This window comes from Hyperolius riggenbachi, chromosome 10 (genome assembly GCF_040937935.1).
Source record: "Hyperolius riggenbachi isolate aHypRig1 chromosome 10, aHypRig1.pri, whole genome shotgun sequence".
Lineage (NCBI taxonomy): Eukaryota > Metazoa > Chordata > Amphibia > Anura > Hyperoliidae > Hyperolius > Hyperolius riggenbachi.
In genome coordinates this window covers 170,375,065-170,400,194 of record NC_090655.1, presented here as the reverse complement: position 1 = coordinate 170,400,194, position 25,130 = coordinate 170,375,065, and the positions used below count along the sequence as shown (strand labels likewise).

Below are 25,130 nucleotides of genomic sequence, written 5' to 3'. Positions count from 1 at the left end.
TTTTTAACAACTCCCCAGAAGTAAGTAGGTCCACATTATGCAATTCCCATAAAGCCTTCATAAGATATATACTCATTAAATATGGCTCCTCCCTTAAACAAAATGGAAACAAAAAAATAAACTCCCAGAGGACACACAAATTTCTGAGAAAGATAACTATGTACCAAATGACCCCACACACACTTCACTACTTGAATCACTAAGTCATGATCTTAGAAATGCTATGTACCCGAGTATGAACAATGGCAAACTAATCTTGAAATTACCGCTTACCATGACCACAATTCGGCTGGATCCACACTATAAGCGCTTTTCTGAGCGCTTTGTGAATGATTAGCGCTTTTTAAAAATTTCTCCCATTTACTTTCATTAAAATTGCGGCAAAAATTGCATAAAATCACAGCAATTTTTTTGTGTACGCAATCACGGAATTTTTTTACGCAATTTTTACTGCAATTTTAATGAAAGTTGTAATAAATATTTGTTGGTTGCTATGGGCAATAATACTACCATTCGGCACCATATCACAGGAAGTGTGATAACTCGACACTCATTACAGCAAACAGCACGTCATCAAAGGTTGAAGAGTTTATTTGCAAAACAAACATACAGATGTGTTCATCAGTAATCTTATATCTTCTTTACATGTTAACCTCGGCAAAGCAAACGGTCTGTAGAATCTTATGCGTTCCATGCAGACTTGGTCTATCCCTAGTGACTAGGCCAGGCGGCTTTCTCTTTGTTACATCTATGCTAGTTGTAATTCGGCCTATATATAGCATACAGATAACGTAGAATGAAAGTAGAAACAGAAGTGAGAAGTAGAGTCAGAAGTCAGAAGTCCCTCAGGAGCCCATGTTGGCCATTCTTATACTAACCTCTAAAGAGTTAAATGCGACATCATCCAGTAAGGTTGGTCCAGTCCCCATCACATGCAATTGGCTTTTAACAGCATGTGATAGATGACCCTATCTGCGCCTGCTCCGATGGGACAAGCCAAATATGGAGTTTCCTCTACTTGTACCCAGTAATTAGGGAAAATGTTTCCTGGCTATTGTTTACCTTTAGGAAATATGAAAACACTCGATATTTACAGAAAAGATGCCTAGCTGTCTGTACATGTCTGTACATCGTGGACAGATAAGGCCTCTGGCCTTGTGTAGTTGGAAGCACACTGTTCTCCAGTGATTCTAGAAATACTCCTTAAAGGGAGACTTCTCTGCAAATCAAGTCTTTTAACTAACCTCAGTTAAAGTAACTGAGGCCTAGGAATTCAAGCATATCATACTTAAATTCTAACGAAAGTGAATGGGAATTTTTTTTATAAAGCCCTCAGAAAGCTCTAAATCAAAGATCTCAAACTTGCGGCCTGCAGTACAATATTTTGTGGCCCGCGCTGGCAAAAGCAAATGAGATACGCGAGCAAACTATTTTACCTTATAGTTCGCTTCAGTGCTCCCAAGTAATCCGCCGCATCCCCGCCGCTAAACGAGGGCTGCAGAGCCTCCAAATCCCCCGGGCAAACATCCACGACTGCGCTGAGGGGCAGAGCTTCCAGCTGAAGCTCTGCCCCTCCTGATGTCAATCGCCGCACGGATCATCGCCTCTCCCCACCCCTCTCTGTGAAGGAAGAGTGAGAGGGGCGGGCAGAGGCGGCGATCCGCCGCGATTGCCATCAGGAGGGGCAGAGCTGAAGCTGAAAGCTCTGCCCCTTCCATGAAATGCCGGCGGATTGTCCCCCGGGCGATTTGGGGGCTCTGCAGCCCTCGTTTTGCGGCGGGGACACGGCGGATTACTTGTAATGGAAGCACTGAAGCGAACTATAAGGTAGGACACTTCATGTTCAGAAGAAATAATTAAAACTGTTAATAATGACATTTGTGAAATCCCAGCCTCATCCGGACTTTGCCTCCTGCGGCCCCCAGGTAAATTGAGTTTGAGACCCCTGCTCTAAATAATCACAAATTGCTCAGAAAAGGATCAAGCAGAGAATCCTTCAGCTACAGCACCCTCTCTCAGACGAGCTACTCCACATGCCACAAGATATAGCTGCAGCAATGGCCAAATACTACACTACTACTACTACTACTACTAATAATAATAATTCAATTTACGGCAAGACAAATCCACCTACCAGCCCTCATTGTTAGAAATAAACGACCGACTAGATAGTGTAGCATTACCACACCTTAGTCTCGAGATTCTGGAATCACTGAACAAACCTATACAAGAGGAAAAAGTAACCCAAGCAATCAAAACTCTTCAGAAAGATAAAATCACATTGTATTGATGGGTTTACTAACAATTACAATCTTACATTTCTTTCATTCCCTTAATACACCCCTAATACAGTTTTTTAACGAAGCAGCCCTACATGGTCATTTCCCAAATGAGTCCCTCATAGCGACAATAGCTACGGTCCATAAATCAAAGAAAAAACGCACTGCCCCAGATAGCTACCGGCTGATCTCATTATTAAACACTGACCTCAAAAGTATTAGCAAACACAATAGCTCCTATTCTACCAACTCTGCTATCCCCTGATGAAGTGGGTTTTGTGCAAGGTAGACATACCAGCAATGGTACAATGCGCATTCTGAATCTGATACACCCTGTGGAGGCCTGTCGGACACCTTCTCTCCATATCTTTGGATGCGGAGAAGGCGTTTGACAGGGTCCATTGGGATTATCTTAAACTTACTCTTAAAGGGACCCTGAGCAGTAAAAATAAATGAAATTGGTACTTACCTGGGGCTTTCTCCAGCCCACCGTAGGTAGGGAGGTCCCCCGGCGTTGTCCTGGCTCCTCTCCCGGTCCCTACTTCGTATACCGCACCGGCGACACCCGCTTCGGGCTCCCACTTCCTTCACGGTGACGCTCTTTGTCATCACGCTGGCTGATGCACGTCATCAGGGCGGCCGGCGTGACAGTACTGCGCATGCGCGATTAAACCGCACATGCGCAGTACTGTCACGCCGGCCACCGTGATGACGCGCATTGGCCGGTGTGATGAAGCGCGTCACCATTAAGGAAGTGGGAGCACGACACCCGACAGGGTGTCGCCAGTGCGGTATGCGGCGAAGGGACCGGGAGAGGAGCCAGGACGATGCCGGGGGACCTCCCGACCTACGGTGGGCTGGAGAAAGCCCTAGGAAAGTACCAATTTCCTTTATGTTTACTGCTCGGAGTCCCTTTAATAAGTTTGGTTTCTCGGGCTTCGTTCAAAAAGCCATAACATCTCTATATACTAAACGCTCAACCATAGTATCCTCCTCGGGTACCACTTCCTCTCCCTTGAAAATTGCCAATGGAACTAAGCAGGGCTGTCCCTTATCCTCCCAAAAAAATCAGATGCAATACTGCAATTGCAGGCATCCCCCATTGACCTATCAGAATACGAAATCGGATAATTTGCCGATGATATAATCCTTTCTCTTACTGATCCCAAGAACTACCAGAGAGCTGCCATTACCAAACTAAATTCCTTCTCTGATATATCCTATTACACATTAAAATGAAACTAAGACTACTCCCAATTCATATTCCACAATCAGTAAAAAAGATACTGAAAAGTTACTGTTCATTTTTGTGGTCCTCTAAATCTTTAAAATACCTAGGTATTAAAATCACTACCTCCTATAATAGGCTTTTTGCAAAGAATTGTGAACCTTGGCTCACTACACTACCAAGCAAGCTCCAAAATGTGGCTAAACTGGAATTTTCCTGGTTGGGCAGAGTTGCAGCCTTTAAGTTGTAATATTGTAATATTGCCTCAGCTTATATATCATTTTAGGAATTTACCTATTCATGTTCCCACACCATTCTTCACACAATTACAAAGTATTGGTAATAAATATTTTCTAAGTAAAAAAAAAAAACATGCATAGCCAATCGCATAATGATGCTACACCCCAAAGAGTTGGGCTTAGGTCTACCTAACCTTAAGGCCTATAATAATGCATCAGTTATTTATTTAACAGGACCTATCTGTGCTCTAAACCCGCAGCTGAACTCTAGTCCCCTACCTTTCGTGTCCCTACCTCTCCCTCTAGATTGTAAGCCTTTGGGCAGGGTCCTCCTCCTTTTGTGTCCTACCCGATCATGCACCTCCATTACTGTGCACCCATGCTATGCATTTGAGTGAACCTAACTTGCCTAATCTCCATGCTCCCATCCAGTGACTGACTAAGCATTACCTTGTACTCATACTGTGCTGCGTGATCTGGTTTTCTTGTATTCCTGTATTGTCATATTGCTGTATGTCACCCCTAAATATTGTCTGTAACGGAAACTAATGTCCAGCGCTGCGTAACATGTTGGCACTTTATAAATACAATAAATTAAATACATTATACAGTAATACAAGGAAACTTACCAGCCAGCACTGTCAAAATGTATTGAAATTGCAAGGCCACTGGACTCTGCAAAACTAAGAAGACCCTGGAGGTACAAAACACATAATTAAACTCATTATACATATTTTGCAGTCAAGGGGTTTCATTAAAATAAACTATGGCTTCATTTAACACAAGCACATGTACCCAGCGGGAAAAGCACATTACAAATAGTGGAAGTGATGAGGCAGAACAAAAAATTATGAGCAGTGATAAAAATCATGCTAAATCAGAAGGATGGGCAGGAGCAAAGAGTTAGTGTAGATAAGGAGTACATAGACCATGGTGGGTGTGGGCATAGATAGTTGGGAGCAGTAGGAAGAGAAACAGGATCGGAGACAGTATGGAGGGATAACTGAAGGATAGTTAGGTGGGTGGGGTTAGAAGAAATGTATACTTAAAAAAATAAAAATTAAAAAAAAAGCTAGAAGGTTTATTGAAAAAGTTAAAGGTAAAGCTAAGTAGGTGTATAGATCCAAAGTATGGGGTGCATCTTTACATACAAAAATACAAGAAAAATGAAAAATGTCTGGCACTATAGTTTAATGTGCAGCGATGTGACACAATAGTGAGCAAGTTTCATTAAGCATGGCAGTAACATGACAAGCTGACAAGCATCAATACATGTGTATTACCGTGGGGTGTCCTTAAAGTGAACCTCCAGACTAAAAATTGACTCAGCAGCACTGGAAAGGCCTGGTGTTTCTTTAACTGTTTCACAGCATCAGAACTTTTTTTTTCTTATACAAGCCTCATTTTTAGCTTCACAGAAAAAAACTGCCCGGGCATTTTTCCCCTAATGCTGTGCAAAGCATAATGGGATTTCTGATGTTGTTGTTCTCATTCTGCTGTTTTGGTGCAAAAAAATTTTTTCTTACATTTTGAATTTGACATTTGAAGCCTAGTGTGTGCAGCTGGGAGGGGTGATCAGGACACAGGACAGTTGGAACTGTGTCTCATGCTCCTTGTCACCTCCTTTCAACCAAAAAGATGGCTGCCCCCATGAGAAAGATGGCAGCTCCCATGAATCACAAACATTTGCCTGTTCTTTTAAAACGGGGTCGGTAAGAGATTATATTACCTATGTATTCTAATGAACATAACTAATGTAACTTAATGACAGTATGTTTGTTTAGGCTGAAGTTCCCCTTTAACAATGTCTGGGTGCAGGTGGAAGGCAGCGGTGGTGGGTGCCGGTGGGTGCACGGCCTTACGACCGTTTCGCATGGCTATATGCCAAGCTTCTTCTGAGGTAAACGTGCTGAAAGTGCAGGAACAGCGGCGGAATATAAAGGTGTGCACGGAAGAACACTTCCGTTCCGCCGTATAGGGCCCGCCCCTTCCGGAATCTCAAGCTGATGCGTCTCCACTTGCTGGAGATTCTGGTGACACGCACAGCCATCAAAGAGGAGGGTTGCGTGCTCACGTCATTTATGACGTTGCTGCACATTGACCTATGGCAGCGCGTGAGACACTACTGTTGTGTATGGAGCGGCTAAATGTACGCTCACATAACACATCGTAGAAAGGTCACCATGGCAACCTCAAACAAAATAAAGAGAGGAAAACATGCCAGGTGGCAACTATGGAGTATTCTCACATAGATAAAAGCTATATTAGCTAATGTGCCAGTTCGCCGGAGGTTAAAAAGTGGAGAGCAAAGGCTGGCGGAGAAATTGGAAGGGATGAGCTAAAAGGAGACACCTCGTGTACCAAAATGGGAAGTGTCAGTGAAGAAAAGTGCAGGGAAAGGGAAGATGTAGAAAGTGAAAGGAAAAGAAAAGGGAGAAAGAAGAAAAGGAATAGAATGGAATATTGGTACACGTGAAGTGATAGAGAAGAATGGTAAGTTCAGGGAGTATCACCACAAAGGGGAGACTATTATTACATCCCAACATGGCATACCTCGATGGGGAATAGTTAGAATTAATTTGACAAAATCGACAAAAAATTAGCAACAATTGAAGACAATATTAAGGCACGGAAATTACATAAATTTCTTCGTGACAAAGAGGATTACAAGTTTGGGAGAATCTTTTCTTGGGTTCTATTTGCTGGCCCTAACCCTTAAGGTAAACCAAATACACCGAGGAAACCAAGAGGCTACTGGACTACAGACTCTGAATCCAGTGAGGAAGACACCTCTAAACCACGTCCTAAACGCACTCCAAAGAAAAAGCCTCAGGCGAGGAAGAGGGAGAAAGAGACAAGAGAGTCACCTGGGAAGACAAACAGAGAGGGAAGGGCAAAAAGAGGAAAGTGACTTATTAGCAGTCATGCCTTCTAACTCGAGAACTAACCTGGTGAACTTAAAGGGACACTGTAGGGGGTCAGGGGAAAAAATGAGTTGAAGTTACCCGGGACTTCTAATGGTTCCCCACAGACATTCTGTGCCCGCGCAGCCACTCCCCAATGCTCCGGCCCAGCCTCTGGTTCACTTCTGGAATTTCAGACTTTAAAGTCTGAAAACCACTGCGCCTGCGTTGCCGTGTCCTCACTCCCGCTGATGGCACCAGGAGCGTACTGTGCAGGCCCAGTGTGGTCTGTGTCTTTAAAGTCTGAAATTCCAGAAGTGAACCGGAGGCGGGGACGGAGCATCGGTGAGTGGCTGCGCGGGCACAGGATGTCTGCGGGGGACCATTAGAAGCCCAGGGTAACTTCAACTCATTTTCCCCGACCCCCTTCACTATCCCTTTAACTACAGTGGAACTGCCTGATGGAGTTGAAAGTCTACTCAATAAAAGGTCTCAATTTTTCCCTGGTTCAACAGTTCAACTATTCTCAATTCAAAGTCGATTTATATAAAGGAGTGAGAAAGTTGAACATTCAACACCATTTTGGAAAATTGAAAGCAGAAGAGTCTGCATCTCTGAGAGACTCGGAAAAAATCGAACTAACATCTGTGGGCACTTTGGGCTTCAGCCCTTTGGGCTCATGGAATGAGAATCAACTTGGAGAACTTACAGCCTTGAATGAACTCTTGGTCGAATCAGCACTGGTTGAAGTATCAGTGGCTGACGATACCAACTGCAAACCATGCAGATCCACAATGCCATTTCCAACACAAGCAGGCTCATGCATTGACCTTTTTGAAAAACAAGTAGACAGCGAAATTAAGGCCCTACTCTATCCTGAAGCAACCTCCAATTTATCCCCTATAGAAAGTAGGGCTTTGCGATGGTTGAGGAACCGTCCGGACCTCACCATTCGCAAAGCCGATAAGGGAGGATTTGTCGTTATCCTTACAACTGAGAAGTATAGGGCAGAAGCATTGAGGCAGTTATCAGACACTTCCACCTACAGACCGCTCACTAAAGATCCCACTTTAAGTTACCATTCTGCCTTGACCCCAACTTTGGCTAGCAATCTCCTCCCTCTGTTTCCAGTTAAACCTGTGTGGTATTGTCTTCCTAAGATCCATAAATCCTTGACCGACCCCCTCGGGCCGACCGATCGTGTCGGGCCTGGGGTCGGTCACGGAAAGACTCTTCAGATATCTGGATCACATCCTCCGGCCATTACTGCTCCACATTCCATCACATCTTGGCGACACCATTGATGTCCTAGAGGGCCTTGGGTCCTCATTGTGGTGCAGAGGAGACCTGCTGGTGACCATTGACGTCACCAGCCTTTACAGCAGAATTCCACATGCTGATGGTATTAGTGCTGTGAGGATGTTTCTGGATAGAAATACCAAAAAAGACGTCTCTTACAATGCTTTCGTATGTGAGTGTCTTGAATTTGTTCTCACCCACAATACGTTTCGGTTTGGTGATACATGGTACCAGCAGGTCTCCGGTACTGCAATGGGGACCCCGGTTGCTTGCACCTATGTCAATCTGTTCTTAGGTGCATGGAAAGAACTTTATATTCACTCCCCTAATAATCCTTTTCATTCAGCCCTGAGGATGTGGTCTAGATATGTGGATGATGTCCTGGCCTTTTGGTCAGGGGATATTCCACTTTTGCAGAGTTTTTTAAAATACCTTAACCAGAATGATGTAAATATGCTCTTTACTATGGAATGGTCTGAAAGCAAGATTTGTTTCCTTGATTTAGAGCTGGTCGCCACCCATGAAGGTATAATTACTAGAAGCTATCGTAAGCCCACTGCTTCCAATACCATTCTACATTGTAAGAGCTATCATCCACAACATGTAACTGAATTTCTCCCTTATGGCCGGTTTCTGCGGTTACGCAGGAACAATACACGGTTGGAGGAACTTAAGCAAAGATTACTTGCCCGAGGCTATAGCGAATATAGCCTAGATCTAGCCATCAAAAAAGCAACCAATAAGTACAGGTCAGGTCTTCTAACAAGGAGGAATCGGGGTAAATCTAATGGGAGGCCAGGAGTCTTCTCATTCGATTTTTCCCCTATGGCTAGTCAGATCAGATGGGCTTTTAGCAAAAATTGGTCCCTGTTACTTCAGGATCCAGTTTTGAAAGATTCTTTACCTCCTCAACCTTTAATTGCTTTTAAAAGGGCACCAACTATCGGTGATCTTCTGGTTCATAGTGATTTCCGTGAGCATTCACAGCGTACTTGGCTGAGCGACTTTGCCTCTACAGGCAATCACAAATGTGGCTTTTGTAAAGCCTGCCATTTGATGAAGACCGGTAAGTCCTATACCTTAGGCCTGGTTCAATGTAGTGTTCCTTTCTTTGCGACATGCAGAACCAGGTATGTGGTCTACGCCTTGTGGTGTCCTTGCCGGCGTTTATACATCGGCAAGACCACCAGGATGGTAAAGGAGCGCATTCTGGAGCATGTACGCTTGCTTCCTAAAAATAAAGGATGTCCTAGGATTGTTGAGCATATGTCAGCTGCTCACCAAAACAATTCCAACCTTCTCTCCTTTGCGTGTATTGATTGCTGCAATACTTCTCGAAGGGGTGGCGACAAGAAAAAAATGTTGCTTAGACAAGAAGCGCGTTGGATCCTACGCACCGATGCTATGGGATCTTTGGGCCTCAACGACTGTCGATCTTGCTTGTTTTCTTGATCCTTGAACTATCCTTGGCGACCTATGTTCACCCCTGGTTTGCCTGCTGTTGCCCTTTAATTCCCATCATGGTGGCTTTTTGTACCTCTTTGTTTTATATAAAATTTTCTAAATGTTTGTAGTTTTGATAATAAAATTATAGTAAATTATAGGATTTTATATGTTTTTTCTAACTATTCGCCATCGAGGTATGCCATGTTGGGACGTTATAATAGTCTCCCCTTTGTGGTGATACTCCCTGAACTTACCATTCTTCCCTCTCACTTCACGTGTACCAATATTCCATTCTTTTCCTTTTCTTCTTTCTCCCTTTTTTTCCTTTCACTTTCTACATCTTCCCTTTCCCTGCACTTTTCTTCACTGACACTTCCCATTTTGGTAAACTAGGTGCCTCCTTTTAGCTCATCCCTTCCAATTTCTCCCCCAGCCTTTGCTCTCCACTTTTGAACCTCTGGCGAACTGGCACATTAGCTAATATAGATTTTATCTATGTGAGAATACTCCATAGTTGCCACCTGGCATGTTTTCCTCTCTTTATTTTGTTTGAGGTTGCCATAGTGACCTTTCTACGATGTGTTATGTGAGCGTACATTTAGCCGCTCCATACACAACAGTAGTGTCTCATGCGCTGCCATAGGTCAACGGGCAGCAACGTCAAATGACGTGAGCACGCGACCCTCCACTTTGATGGCTGTGCGTGTCACCAGAATCGCCGGCAAGTGGAGACGCATCAGCTTGGGATTCCGGAAGGGGCGGGCCCTATACGGCGGAACGGAAGTGTTCTTCCGTGCACACCTTTATATTCCGCCACTGTTCCTGCACTTTCAGCACGTTTACCTCAGAAGAAACTTGGCGTATAGCCATGCGAAACGGTCGTAAGGCCGTGCACCCACCACCGCTGCCTTCCACCTGCACCCAGACATCATTGAGGACACCCTACACACATGTATTACACACATGTATTGATGCTTGTCAGCTTGTCATGTTACTGCCATGCTTAATGAAATTTGCTCACTATTGTGTTACATCGCTGCACATTAAACTATAGTGCCAGACATTTTTCCTTTTTCTTGTATTTTTGCATGGACTTTACCCTGTAGTCTAGAGCACATAGTTAACTGGGTGCTTCTCTGCCAGCCATTCCCTGATCACCGAGTGCCTGCCAGCTCTCTCCAACACACCATCTTCACATACAATGCTATAAGGGCTAGTTCACAGTGCTCATTTCCATTGTAGAATTATTCTGCATGTCAACTCAATGCCCATACAATTCTATGGGCTCGTTCACAGTACTAATTCTAACGCACTGCATGCAGGTTTTGTATTAAAGTCTATGTCTCTAGATTGTGTCTCCTACCTGATCATGCACCTCCATTACTGTACACCCATTCTATTGATCTGAGTGAACTCAAGTTAACTCCACTTACCTAATCTCCATGCTCCCATCCACTAACTAAGGGCCTGTTTCCACTTGTGCGGTGCGGAATCGGCACCGATTCCCCGCTGAAGAAATCGCATGCGGGTGCGATTCCGCATGCGTATTTTACCGTGATTTTGCATGCGATTTCGCATAGGTTAGTATTGATGCGATTTTAACCATGTCACTGCCTGTGTGATTTAACATTAGTTCCTATGCGAAATCGCATGCAAAATCGCGGTAAAATACGCATGCCAAAATGAGATTTACCTATTAAATACATTAGCGTCGGTTCGCATAGTGGCGTGTGGGATGCGAATTCTGAGAGCTCTTCCTTGCAGATTTCTCCCGCACAGAAAAACGCTCAAGATTACTGACAAGTGGAAACAGGGCCATCCACTTGTATTGGCTATGCGAATCCGCATGCAGACAACGCATGCGGATTCGCGATAGTGGAAACGGGCCCTAAGCATTATCTTGTACTGTGTTCCGTGATCCGATTTGCATGTATTCCTGTATTGTCTTATTGCTGTATGTCACTCCTAAATATTGTCTGTAACCTTAACTAATGTCCAGGTCTGCGTAATATGTTGGCGCTTTATAAATACAATATTCACACTCATTATAATCATTGTGATATGCAATGGACCACTGTGAATCCAGCCTAAAGGTGGCCACACACCATACAATAAAAGAATCCAATTTTATGGCAATTCAATAAAAATGATTGGTTGTCCCGAAAAATCAAAAGCTTTTTTTTTTATTAATTCGATAAATCTGATTGAATTTCCCATTTTTATTCAATAAAAGATCGGGAGTGTTGGATTGTTCTGATCAATTTTTATGAAAAGTGAATGGTGTGTGGTAGATTGTCAATTACTTGATATACAGACCCAAGCATTTTTTTTTTTTTTTTAGAACTCAGCCATTTGATACTGTGGTCTGAACGCCATTGATTCATTGCAACACTATTTTGTCCAGAGAATAGTTTGCATCATAGTTCTTTGTGTCATCTTTAGTATCTTAAAGTATTTATAGCTACATATATCTGTGGTGCAAGTAGTCAACACAAAGTTGGGGCACAGCCTTTCAGCCTGCTCAGAGTCCATATACATTAGAGTCCTATCATACCTATCTCAACCTCTCAGAACTGCAGACCCACACATCCATCCCCCTGCGTAATATGTTGACGCTTTATAAATACAATAAATAAATAAATAATACATAATTTATTTATACAAACAAACATACATGTACAGAACACACAGTACATGACCGATTCTCAGACAGCAGTCCCCAGCCACTGCAAATCGGTACTTATGGTCTCTTTTGAATTTGCGATCATGTTGCTTCCATGCATACCCACACAAACCGACGTGCATATAATGCATATCGTACCATACCTTTACATACATACCAACAAACATTCCAATTATTTTACACCTACCATCACTGCTACTCAATCCCACACTTTCTGCCATCACTCGTAATTGCTTCATCTGGGCCCTTCTTTCTTTCCCCCTCTTTAAATGTTACCCTGTACCTCTCTCCATCATTTGACTCTCTCTGTCATCTGACCTTTGGTTTTGATTCCTTGTTTGTTCCATGTATTTTTTTTTTAAATATGCTGTGTTGTCCTCCTTACCCCAGCATTCTTTAGCTGCTTTCACTCTTTAGCAAGGTAAAAAACATGTTCTCTTGTCACCTATTCTCTGCTTTCACACTGTACAGACTTTAGCAAGTTAACACGTGTTCTCTGTCACTTATATCCGTAAATCTCCCCTTTCGTCATCTTTCTCTTCTACATTTTATTTTCCCCCATCCTATTTTAGTATCTCATTCCATGTGCTCTTTAGATATGCCATTACCAATCCAATTTTCAGACTACTCATATTCAGCTGTAAATTTTTCCAAAAAGGAACACAGAGGGGTCAATTCATAACAGGCTGTGCAAAAGAAACATTTTGTTGGGAAAATATCGCATTTGGTATCTCGCTCTGCTGCTGCCTGGAGGTTTAAAAGCTTGTCCCAGCGGCGAAGGCTGTGGGTCCTATCAGAATCCCTCATTCAGATTTGCAGAACAGGGGCTGCCCCTGTCAGTCACAGCTGCTTCTGCCTGTGAGTCACGCTCCCACAGTCTACTCTCCGCATTCTTTTCGCCACTTTATAGCAGACAGTATTGCTTCATGGCTTTACCGCTTGTTGTCTACTTTATGAATTGACATTTACTGACATGTGTTGAGATAATTATTGCACAAGTTGGTAATTTACCTCACTGCTCAGTAATTTTCGCTTTTCATGCATTAACAGGGTTTATAAATCGACATTTTCCTAAGTGCTCGGTAAAGTCAGCTGTTTTCTGCATTACCAAATGCGGTAATGCTTTATGAATTGACCCCTTATTCTCTACCCACTCTTTCACTGATAAGGGGTCCACACTTTTCCATTTTTTCTCAAACATCCTCCTAGGTATTCGTGTGCCAATTTCTATAAGTAGGGCCACATCTTTTTGTTCTGTTTCTATTATCCCCAAAATGGCACTGCGAGCTGTCAAATTAATATTGTAATCAGCTTTCTCTTGCCAAAAACAAGTTATTTTATGCTCCCAAAAAATGTACTGTCTGGCAGCTCCACCACTGTTGTAGTCCCTCTTCCCTTGCCACATCTCCAGCACGTGTCGTTACTTGCTTTAGTGATTTTCACCATTTTAACGGGTGTTAAATGCCATTTGGCAACCACTTTACAGTGAAGAATCTGAAAATTTTTATTTGGGAATTTCCAAATATTCCGAGCTATTAAGTTCCACATTTCCGCTTCTAATTTCGACCCCAACTTCGATTCCCATTTACTACGCCATGGAGATATTTCTTCAGTAGAGGAACCACAAATGAGGCTATATCCCTGGGATAGTAATTTCTGTGGTCTTTTTTGGAGGTGTCCACTCAGTATCCACTTTTTGAAGATGTTTGGGTGCGTTCTAATGTTTTCAGCTCTTATTTCTTTATTATGTTTATTAAAAAAACTTTTTAATTGCCTTTTGCCCCAATAATTTATTGAACTAGTCTGGGAAATGTGGTACCCCAGTTCTTATTACCCCATTACTTAGTATTTCCTGGATGCAAGTGTTTGGGTTAAGGCCTTGTATAGCGAACCAGGCATCGTCTTTTGCTGGTGGAAAGTCTTAATTATCTTTTAATGTTAGTGGAAAACTACCTGACTTTTTTTTCGTTCATTTACTATATATGCAGGTATTTTAAGGTTGTTTGGATAATTGGACGAGTGACTCTTTTACATAAGGAAGCTATCCTTATCTTGGTTTTCAAAAAAAAAAAAATTCAGAGTTGTCAATTTTTTTCATAATTGAGGAAAAATTGAACAAATGTGTGTGGTACATTGGTCAGATTTAAATGTTACAATTAGTCAGAAAAATTGATTGCAATTCTTGAATTGAAAAGAGATTTTAAAAATGGTTTGGTGTGTGGCCACCTTAAGAAGTTGGTAGAATTTAGATAGTATGGATGCTTCAGTAACTGATTGCCCCTTTTGTGGAGACTTGTGGTTGCCAATTACCGATGCAGAGACATGAGATCTACTGGATACCCCCATAAAAGAGTTCAAATTTTTTGAAGCTGTAAGAACCCTTAAAACTGGTAAAAGAGGTAAAAGTACAGGTCTGGGTGGTTTATTAACCGAATATTACCATTTAATCTCAGAACAGTTGGCCGCTGTCTTCTGTACCTTAGTAAATTATTACAGTAAAATTTCTTTATAGTAAACTTCAAGTGACCTGGCCAAGTAATTTACTAATTTACTCTCCCCACCCTAACCTGTCCTAATCTTGCTGCAGCTCAGTATCACCAAATTCTCTCATCAGCCCTAGAGAAAGCTGCTCCACCAATATTCCGCCACAACCGACCCCCTAACCCCCAGCCCTGGCGCACTACCCATACTCGCAACCTCCAGAGGGAAACACGCGCCACTGAACGAAAATGGCGGAAAACTCGACTAAACCAGGATTTCCTACAGTACAAGACTAACCTGCAGCAGTTCCACACTGCCCTTGCTCATGCGAAGCAGGAATACTTTACCAAGCTCATCGGAGCACAAGCTTCTAATCCCCGGCGTCTTTTTAGCACCTTCAACTCCCTGCTTAAACCCACCCCCCCCACCTTCTGCTTCCTCCCTCTCTGCCACAGATTTAGCCACCCACTTCACCAACAAAATAGTCTCCATCCGTCAGGAAATGTCCAATCTTCAATCTTCACCTCCCACCTGCTCACAACCTACTCCTTCTCCACCCTATCCTCCCCTCACCTCCTTCACTCCTACTACCACTGAGGAGGTCAACCACCTACTGCAGACTTCCCATACCACTACCTCCCCCCTTGACCCTATCCCTTCTGATCTACTTCAGCCTCACTTCACGGAACTGGCCCCAGTCCTCACTACCATGTTTAACCTCTCCCTATCCACAGGCACCTTCCCCTCAGACTTCAAGCAGGCCACTGTACTGCCTCTGCTCAAGAAACCCTCCCTCGACCCCTCGCTACCCTCCAACTACCGCCCGATCTCCCTCCTCCCCTTCGCCTCAAAACTCCTTGAGCGTCTGGTTCACAAACGCCTGACCCAGTACCTCAATGCCAACTCACTACTAGACCCACTGCAATCTGGATTTCGGCCTGCCCACTCAACCGAAACGGCTCTCACCAAAGTGGTCAATGACCTTGCCTTAGCTAAAGCTGAAGGTAAATACACCATTCTCCTCCTCCTTGACCTTTCAGCAGCTTTTGATACAGTAGATCATCCCCTACTCCTCCAGTCCCTCCAATCCATGGGCATTCACGATCTCGTCCTGACCTGGCTTTCATCTTTTACCTCTCCAACCGCTGCTTCACGACCTCTTTCAATGAGTCCTCGTCCACCCCCAACCACCTCTCAGTGGGAGTCCCCCAAGGCTCGGCCCTTGGCCCCCTACTGTTCTCCCTATACACATCCTCCATTGGCAAGGTTATCTCCTCCATGGGTTTTAACTATCATCTGTATGCAGATGACACGCAAATCTATCTCCACACCCCTGACATATCCACCACTACCATGGACAAGGTCTCCTCCTGCCTATCTGCCATCTCCTCCTGGATGTCCGCTAGGTTCCTAAAACTAAATCTAGACAAAACGGAATTTATGATTTTCCCACCCCGGTCATCCCTGGACCTCCCAGATGTGCAGGTCACTGTTAACCACACTACTATTCACCCTACCTCTCAAGCCCGCTGTCTGGGTGTCACCCTGGACTCCGCACTCTCCTTCACTCCCCACATCCAAAACCTCACAAAGTCCTGCAACTTCCACCTTCGTAACATCTGTAAGATTCGCCCTTTCCTGACCCCTGTCACCACCAAACTCCTCATCCATTCCCTCATAATTTCCCGCCTCGACTACTGCAATGCCCTTCTGTCTGGACTCCCTAAGACCCGAATAGCCCCACTGCAGTCCATCATGAATGCGGCTGTCAGAATTATCCACTCCTCCCATCGCTCCACCAGGGCGGCTCCCCTCCGTGAATCCCTCCACTGGCTTCCTATCCAGTCCAGAATCAGATTCAAGATATTGTGTCTGACCTACAAATCCATCCACAAAACCTGTCCAACCTACATTTCTGATCTTACTCAGAGATACACACCAAGCCGCTCACTCCGCTCCTCCAATGAACTTCGCCTGACCGTCCCCCGCATCACCCAGTCCCATGCACGCCTCCAAGACTTCTCAAGAGCCGCTCCGACACTATGGAACTCCCTACCTCCACCCATTAGGGCAGCCCCCTCCTTCAACACCTTCAAGAAGGCCCTCAAAACTCACCTTTTCACTCTTGCCTACCACCCCTCACAATTGCTCTAAACCCACAGCCGAACTCTGGTCCCCTACCTCTCGTGTCCCTACCTCTCCCTCTAGATTGTAAGCCTTTGGGCAGGGTCCTCACTCCTTTTGTGTCCTACCCGATCATGCACCTCTATTACTGTGCACCCATGCTATGCATTTGAGTGAACCTAACTTGCCTAACTCCATGCTCCCATCCAGTGACTGACTAAGCATTACCTTGTACTCATTCTGTGCTGTGTGATCTGGTTTTCTTGTATTCCTGTATTGTCATATTGCTGTTTGTCACCCCTAAATATTGTCTGTAACCTAAATTAATGTCCAGCGCTGCGTAATATGTTGGCGCTTTATAAATACAACAAATAAATAAATAATAAATAAATAAATATGTTTTAAGTGAGGAGGATAAAAGTATCCGAGAAACCACAACAAAACTGTTGAAAATTCCAAAACATGTATCCAACTTTAACCTGAAAAATTGGTCTAATGAACACAGAAGAAAGGCATGGGATTGAATCCTCTGTCTTTGCTGAAACCCAGATTAACGTGTGAGAATAAAACAGAGGATTGCCTTGTATTGGCAACCTCTAATACCCTTTTCTCCAAGAATTGCATTTATAATAATAAAAAAACAAAAACAAAAAAAAAACATTGGTACATTTTGTCTTCCACAAGTACCACAGTTCCATCATTCAAATCTCCCCCAATCATACAAGAAAGCACCCTCTATAAGAGACCATCTTATCAATGGAGAAATCGGATCTGGCAGGGCCAGTAAACAGGGACTACTAGCATGTAAGACTACTAGCAGTAAAAAGGGACTACTAGCATGAAAGTATGGGTACTTTCCCCTGTTTGCATTGTTGTCATTGCCAGTTAGTCCTTAAAAGCAAAACTATTAATAACACTATGAGACGTATTCCCATAAGACTTCAACACTATGCCGCATGCGAAACTTCTTAAGTTATCTACGGCATTAACTGTTCCTGAGGTAAATTGCATGTTTGTGAAACAACCAGACCTCTCAAGAAAAGAATTATAGAACACAAGTCCAGAATGAATGTATTTTTTTCCATAACAAATCAAGTTTATTGTGAACAGTAAAAAAATATTTTACAGACTTTGTATTGCATCGTAATACAGGGTATTCAGAAAATACAAAAGGAGCAGTAGAAAAGCTACAACAACAGTTACAGAGTGGGATAGCTGACGCTATATTAATATATGCAGTTCAACGCAAAAAATTGTGTAAAAGACATACGTACTAGCCTTAGGCTTACATGCAGAATGAAATTGTAAAGCGCTGAATATTAATAATTAGTCACAGTTCACAGAACTTGATTTGTAGAAGCAATAGCAGCTCTTTAAAGAGAGCAAACTAAATAGTGCATATACCAGTATCATAGCTATGAGAACTGTCCATCCTCTAATTCAGGGGGAAAACTCAGGCCTCACCCACTCTGTCCACCGTCTATCCAAAAAGTTATAGGTCATCCTACTTGAGTGTGAACAGAGTCTATCCATGTCATCCAGATTCTATGAAATCTAGACAGAGCCCCTCTATTTTGATAGATTGCTTTTCTATACGGTATTACCGAATTAACAGCTCATATCCAGTCCGAACAAGAAGTGATTGTTGCAGTTATTCAGCTTTTGGCGAGTGTTTTCCATGCAATATGTAATACTTCGATCGCAAATTGCTTAGAGTATTTATCAGTTATAGTATTGGAAAATAGATTCAATAAACAGGTCTTAATATCACAAGTTACTAGGCAGCCCATTCGGTCATTCAAAAACCTGATAATCTGCAACCAGTATAAATTCACAGATGTGCAAGACCACATCATATGCAGAAAGGTACCATTCTCTGTACGGCACTTTGGACATAAATCATCCATTTGAGGTTTAAACTTAGCTAAGCGTACTGGGGTAAGAAAGGCTCTGTATAATAACAGAGATAGGTCAAGCGGTCAGGTAGATGTGAAGAAACTTTAATGACACTAGACAAAACATCCTCCCATTCATCGTCAGCTAGCTCCCCTGCTTCTCTATCTCAGAAAGTTTTACGCTGGTAGACTCTACAAGTAGCAGAAGGCACTATCATCATCATCATCATATCAGAACGCTGAGATCAACTGCTTAGCAGAAGCACCCTGTTCTCTGGTTGAACTCGATGGATGTATGTCTTTTTTCAATCCAAATAACTATGTAACTATGTAATATAGGCGAGTCTTTAAAAGCTTGTGACAACACTTTCAATTGACAGGTGACTGCATGTCTTAAAGTGAATGGGAACTGCATTTAAAAAAATGAGACAGATACTTACCCAAGGAGAGGGAAGGCTCTGGGTCCTATTGAGCCTTCCGGCTCCTCTCCTGGTCCCCTCGATCCAGTGCTGGCTCACCCGGTAGCAGTATTTGACTAAATTAGTCAAATACTGCTTTATGCGGCCGGAGGAGGCTTCAGAAGCCTTCAGGGAGCCCGAGTGCTTCTGAAGAAGGGTGGCCCTGTACTGCGCCCGGAGCCGCACGTCTTCGGGAGGACACGGCTCCCAAAGACTTCCAAATACCCTTTTGGCGGGGAATTTAAACAGGGGGGGGGGGGAGACAGCACAGGTTAGAGAGCACCGAGAGAGGAGACAAAAGGCTCTATATGACCCAGAGCCTTCCCTCTCCTTAGGTAAGTATTTGCTTCATTTTTAAAAAATGCAGTTCCCATTCACTTTAATCTGATATTAAAGTTGTGAGTTGTGCAACTTTTTTAAAAAATGCAGTTCCCATTCACTTTAATCTGATATTAAAGTTGTGAGTTGTGCTGGGTAGGTTAAACTCAGCAGTAAACAATGCAAATGTCATTAGGGCACCATCCGCAAAGAGTTGATGAAGAAATAGAAGACCCTTGCCATAAAGCATCGTCTAATTTACAAAATTCAGGTAAAAGGTGATTCTCCCAGAGAGGAGTAAATTTAAATGTATCCTCCAACTGTATATATTTATGTGCCAAATCCCACACTTTACGTATTTGTGTCAGGGTTGGGGGCAAAAGAAGCTTTTTTTTATAACACCTTTCCATCCCTTCAGCATATTATACAAAGAATCCTGATGTAAAACAGGGAACTGTGAAAAAATAAGAAGTTGCAAGGATTCTTGACCTTCCCTGAAACCATCATATAACTGAGAGAGCTGAGCAGCTAGATAATATAAATGGCAATTGGGCATGGCTATACCCCCCAAGTCCTTGGGTTGTTGTAGGATAGGCAGTGAAAGTCTATGGCGTTGTTTGGCCCACACAAATCTGGCAAGATGAGAGTGGAGCTTGGCAAATACAGAGGTATGGAGGAATATTGGAGAATGCAGGTAACATATACTATTTTAGGTAATAAAATCATCTTAAACAAATTGGCTCTACCAGTGACATTTAGAGGCAACTTTTCCCACTCCTTCAGTTTGGTGTCTACATAGATTAATAGCGGGTTTAAATTTAACTCTATAAATTCACTGGGGGAACATGATATGATTATTCTGGGGTATTTAAATGAGCTGACCCAAATTAAAGGTGAAGAAAGGTGTTCTGTTGGGGCAAAGTGATCCACAGGTAGAATAGCTGAGTTAGACCAATTAATTTTTAACCCAGAAAATGTGCCGTGTTCTTTAATAACCTGTAAGGCTTTTATCAGAGTCACCAGGATCTTCTAGATACATAAGCATGTCATCTGCATAGAGGCTAACCTTAGCTTCAGAGTTATTTTTAATCCAGCCTCTTATACTTGAACTAGCCCGAATCTTTACAGCTAGTGTTTCTATGGCCAGGTCAAATAGTAATGGAGAGAGAGGACACCCTTGACGGGTGCCCCTTTGCAGCTTAAAAGAAGGAGATAGCCACCCATTCACCTTAACCTTAGCTTCTGGACAGTTATAAAGTAACCGAACCCAGCCTATAAAAGAAGGACCAAATCCGAATCTGTGCAGGATCGAAATAAAAGTCCCACTCAATCGTATCAAATGCCTTTTCGGCGTCTAATGATACTAGAACACGTGTTCCTACATTATCATAGAGGATTAAGATATAGCCTACGTAGATTAAGTGCAGTTGAGTGACCCAGCACAAATCCAGATTGGTCCCTGTCTACAAGCTGTCACATCACCTGATCGAGGCGTCGAGCTAATACTTTTGCTAATATTATAGTGTCATTCTGAAGTAATGAGATTGGACGATACGCATCACATCGTGTAGGGGATTTATCTGGCTTAAGAATAAGTGATATTATAGCTTCTCTCATTGTATCTGGTAGTTTCGCTAGAGTCTAGAGAGGCCTTATATAAGGTTAACAATTTAGATGACAGATAAGATGAATGGGTTTTATACAGCTCAATAGGCAATCCGTCTGTTTTGTATCTTCAATTTCTCGCTTTGTGAGGGGGCTCATCTAATGCAACAGTTTGTTGAGGGGTCAGACTCGGCAATTCAATGGTGTTCAAGTAGGCAGAGATCTCAGCGTCTGTTTTATTCGTTTGCTTCGCATATAAAGTGCCATAATAACTCGCAAATCTATTTAGAATTTCATCAGCAGAATGAATGTATTTAAAAGAAAAGGTACTATGAGCTCCGATTTGGAGTACCCGATGGCACAGCACTTCTTTAAGCAGGACATTCTGCAAATCAATTACGCTTTCTTGCTTTGGAAGCTATCAATTGGCCTAGATGCGGCAGCAGTAGAGTTAACCTTCTCCTGCACCGAGAAGGATACTGGATTAGTTTTCTGCAGTCTGACTCCTTTGGGCATACATTTGGAGTAAAAGCCTATTTAGTACTACATGATATAAATTTTGCTGCCCCTTTGTAATTCATTAGGAATTATGTGCTATTTTGAATATTTATACGTCTATGGCATTTCCTTGATCCGATACTAATGTCCTCTTTTTTTTTGTTACCACCCTTCTCTCTCGCTTTCTTGTTTTTGTTTTTTTCCCCACTTAGAGCTCCTACCAGGCAGTCATTTCTTAGATGAGGTCGGTATCAGTTAGTACCTCCTCCGTTTTTCTTAGCTCCCCCATCTACCTGCCCTTGTATGACAATAATCTCCTATTACATGTTATACTTTCTCTATTTTACTACACTTGCTTTATTGAGCAGTGACATTGTCTTTTTGTCCTTTTTTCCGTTATAATAGATCTTTATTGGGTCTATAATCATGCTAACAGTGAACTGAGCAGCAAACATATGCCAATCGAAGAAATGCCAACACGGTATGGTACGGAAATGCGTACAGAGTGAACAATCATTTTTGTTATGACTCAACAATCCTATAGGGAAAATACCCAGAGTGAATTTCTTTAAAGAGAACCTTAACTCGGGAAAAAAAAGTTTCACTTTCCCAAGTCCCCAGCACCGTCCTGTGCCCTCGCAGCTCCTCGTGTGACCTCCGGTCCCTGCCGCGAGTTAGTTTCATTTTCAGCCGGCAACGCATACTCTTCTTCGCCTTCCTCGCCAGCAAGCATACTGCGCCTGTGCATGACGTCGGTGAAGGCGAAGAAGAGTATGCGTTGCCGGCAGACGACTCAGTTGGTCAAAAACAAAACTAACCCATGGCGGGGAATGGAGGACACTTGAGGAGCTTCGATGTAAAGGGTATCATAAAGCAAAGGATACGTTGCCTGAGAACATTTTAACAAATACAACAAAGAACTTAATAAACTAACAAATCCCTTGGCCAACAGTAGAGACTTCTTAGTTTATGAACAGTTATGGATAAATGGGGAGCCTATGCATATCAATAGGTATACTGCAACCGTAATTCAGGGAGACAGAAATGGATAGGGGATAGTGAAGTTCTACCCCTGATCTTATGTTCTAAGGCTATGTTTTGGTTGACCAATGACAGTAGTCTAGAAATTGAGAGTTGGTCAGCAGCTTTCCAATGAGGACATCCCCGAGGATGCCCTCCCTTCTCCCCGACTTCAGCATCATCCGAGCAGACAGGGACCCTGTCCTCTCAAGGAAAGAGGGGGTGGCATCTGCTTCTACATTAGCTCCTCATGGTGCCCCACCCCGACGGTACTCGACAGGAAGTGCTCTCCAGACCTGGAACTACTACTAATCAACTGTAGGCCGCCATACTCACCACAGGAGTTTTCCTCCTACGCCCTTGCTGGAGTGTACACCCCCCCTGATGCCGACGTCAAATCTGCCCTACTGGTCCTAAGCGAGACCATCTCGCGGTGGGAGACATCCCTCCCGGATTCACTGTTCATCGTCGCAGGCGATTTCAACAAGGCCAACCTGCGCCAGGAGATGCCACGCTATCATCAGCACCACCAAGGGCCCAAGCACCCTTGACCACTGCTACACGGCACCTAAGGATGCATACACGACAGTCCCATGGGCAGCCCTGGGCTCCTCTGACCACTGTCTCATCCATCTTATCCCTACCTACAGGAGGCGCCTAGAATCAGCTAAACCGATCATTAAGTCTACCAAGGTGTGGTCAGACGACGCCAAACTTAAACTACAAGTCTGCTTTGAATGCACCGACTGGAAGTCCCTGGAAGCGTCAAATCTGGACGAATGGGCAGATAACGTCGCCTCACACATCAGTTTCTGCGAGGACTCGTGTGTACCAATAAAATCCTTCAAGGTGTACCCGAACAACAAGCCGTGGTTCACCAACAAGCTACGGCAGCTGCAGAGGCGCAAGGAGGCTGCACACAAGTCCGGGAACCAGGAGGACTACAGAAGGGCAAGAAATGACCTTAATCGGGAGCTGAGAGCTGCCAAAAAAGGGTACGCCGAAAGAATGAGACACAACCTATCCTCAAACGACTCACGTGCTGTATGGAAGGGGCTGAAGGCCGCCACTAACTACAAGCCCCCACCCCAACATGCAACACCTAACCCGAAACTAGCAGAAGAACTCAGCAGATTCTACTGCAGGTTCGAGAACCAGGAAGCACCGGAGATGAACCTGGCAACGGCCTCTCCCCCTCTGTGCCCTGCAAACAACACACTGAGCCTGCCCTCTCTCCCGGTGGTGAGTGAGGCTGAGGTCCTGCGCCTTTTATCAACACTAAATGCCAGGAAAGCCTCCGGCCCCGATGGAGTATCTCTAGCCTGCCTGAAAACCTGATGCCGGCAACTTGCTCCCATCCTCTTTGCCATATTCACCAAGTCCCTAGAGGAAGGCAAGGTCCCCGCATGCTCCAAAAGGTCTACCATCATACCTGTCCCTAAGAAACAAGGGGTCTCCAAACTTAACTTTAGGCCCGTGGCCCTGATGTCCGTCATCATGAAAACCATGGAGCAGGCGGTCCTAGCCTACCTTAAGCTCTCCCCTTTGCCCCACCTAGATCCCTACCAGTTTGCCTACAGGGCAAACAGGTCCACGAACGACGTGATCAATATATGCCTGGAGCTCATCAACAACCACCTTGACAGGCCAGACATGCATGCTAGAATACTACTCCTGGACTTCAGCTCGGCCTTTAATACCATCTGCCCACGCATTCTACAATGGGAACTAGCTGCACTTGAAGTCCATCCAAGTCTACAACTTTGGATCACAGACTTTCTCACCAACAGGTCCCAAGTAGTCATACTGGGCGACATTCACTCTCGAGCTGTGACCACGAACACAGGTGCTCCTCAAGGCTGAGTCCTGTCACCACTGCGGTTTTCCCTCTACACGAACAATTGCAGATCTGAGGCCGATTCTGTCAAGGTCATCAAGTTTGCAGATGACACCACCATCATTAACCTTGTCACCAAGGATAACATCCAGGAGTACAGTCAGCAGGTGGAGAGAATTTGCAACTGGAGCAAGGAGAACAAGCTGGTGCTTAACACTGCAAAAAACGTTGAACTAATCATTGACTTCAGGAAGTCTGCTCCTACCCCACCTCCAATTTATATTGATGGCTCTGAGGTAGCCAGTGTACCCTGTGCCCGGCTCCTGGGTATAAACCATCTCCAGTGATCTCAGCTGGAAGCCCAACATCACTGCCACCCAACGGAAAGCCCAGCAGAGACTCTTCTTCCTCTGCCAGCTGAGAAAGTTCGGCATGACTCAAGTAATCCTAACCAACTTCTACTCTGCCACCATTGAGTCGATCCTCTGCTCTTCCATCCTGGTCTGGTATGCCGGTGCCACCGCCTATGACAGGGACAAACTACAGAGGGTCATCAGGTCAGCGGAAAGGATCATTGGGTGCCCCCTTCCCTCACTTGCCCTCCTACACAACAAAAGACTGAAATCCAGGGCACTGAGGATTGCCAATGATCCCTCACACCCAGGCCACCGTTACTTCAGCCTGCTGCCATTGGGCCGGAGGCTACAGGCCATTTCCACAAAGACCGCAAGACACAGGAACTCTTTCTTCCCCTCGGCGGTCAACCTCCTAAATTCTCTCCACATACTACCGACAACTCAAGCCCCAATGAGCCGCG

At 44.0% G+C, this 25,130-nt stretch overlaps 1 protein-coding gene across 3 annotated transcripts in view; it reads right to left on the bottom strand.

Moving 5' to 3' along the window:
* Window positions 1-25,130, bottom strand: part of RAD9A (RAD9 checkpoint clamp component A) — a 621,237-nt gene that overhangs the window by 180,092 nt on the left and 416,015 nt on the right. For all 3 annotated transcript variants that reach the window (XM_068255230.1, XM_068255228.1, XM_068255229.1), the window contains exon 9: window positions 4,376-4,440. In XM_068255230.1, coding sequence (XP_068111331.1) covers window positions 4,376-4,440 — 65 coding nt within the window. The remainder of the gene's footprint in view (window positions 1-4,375; window positions 4,441-25,130) is intronic.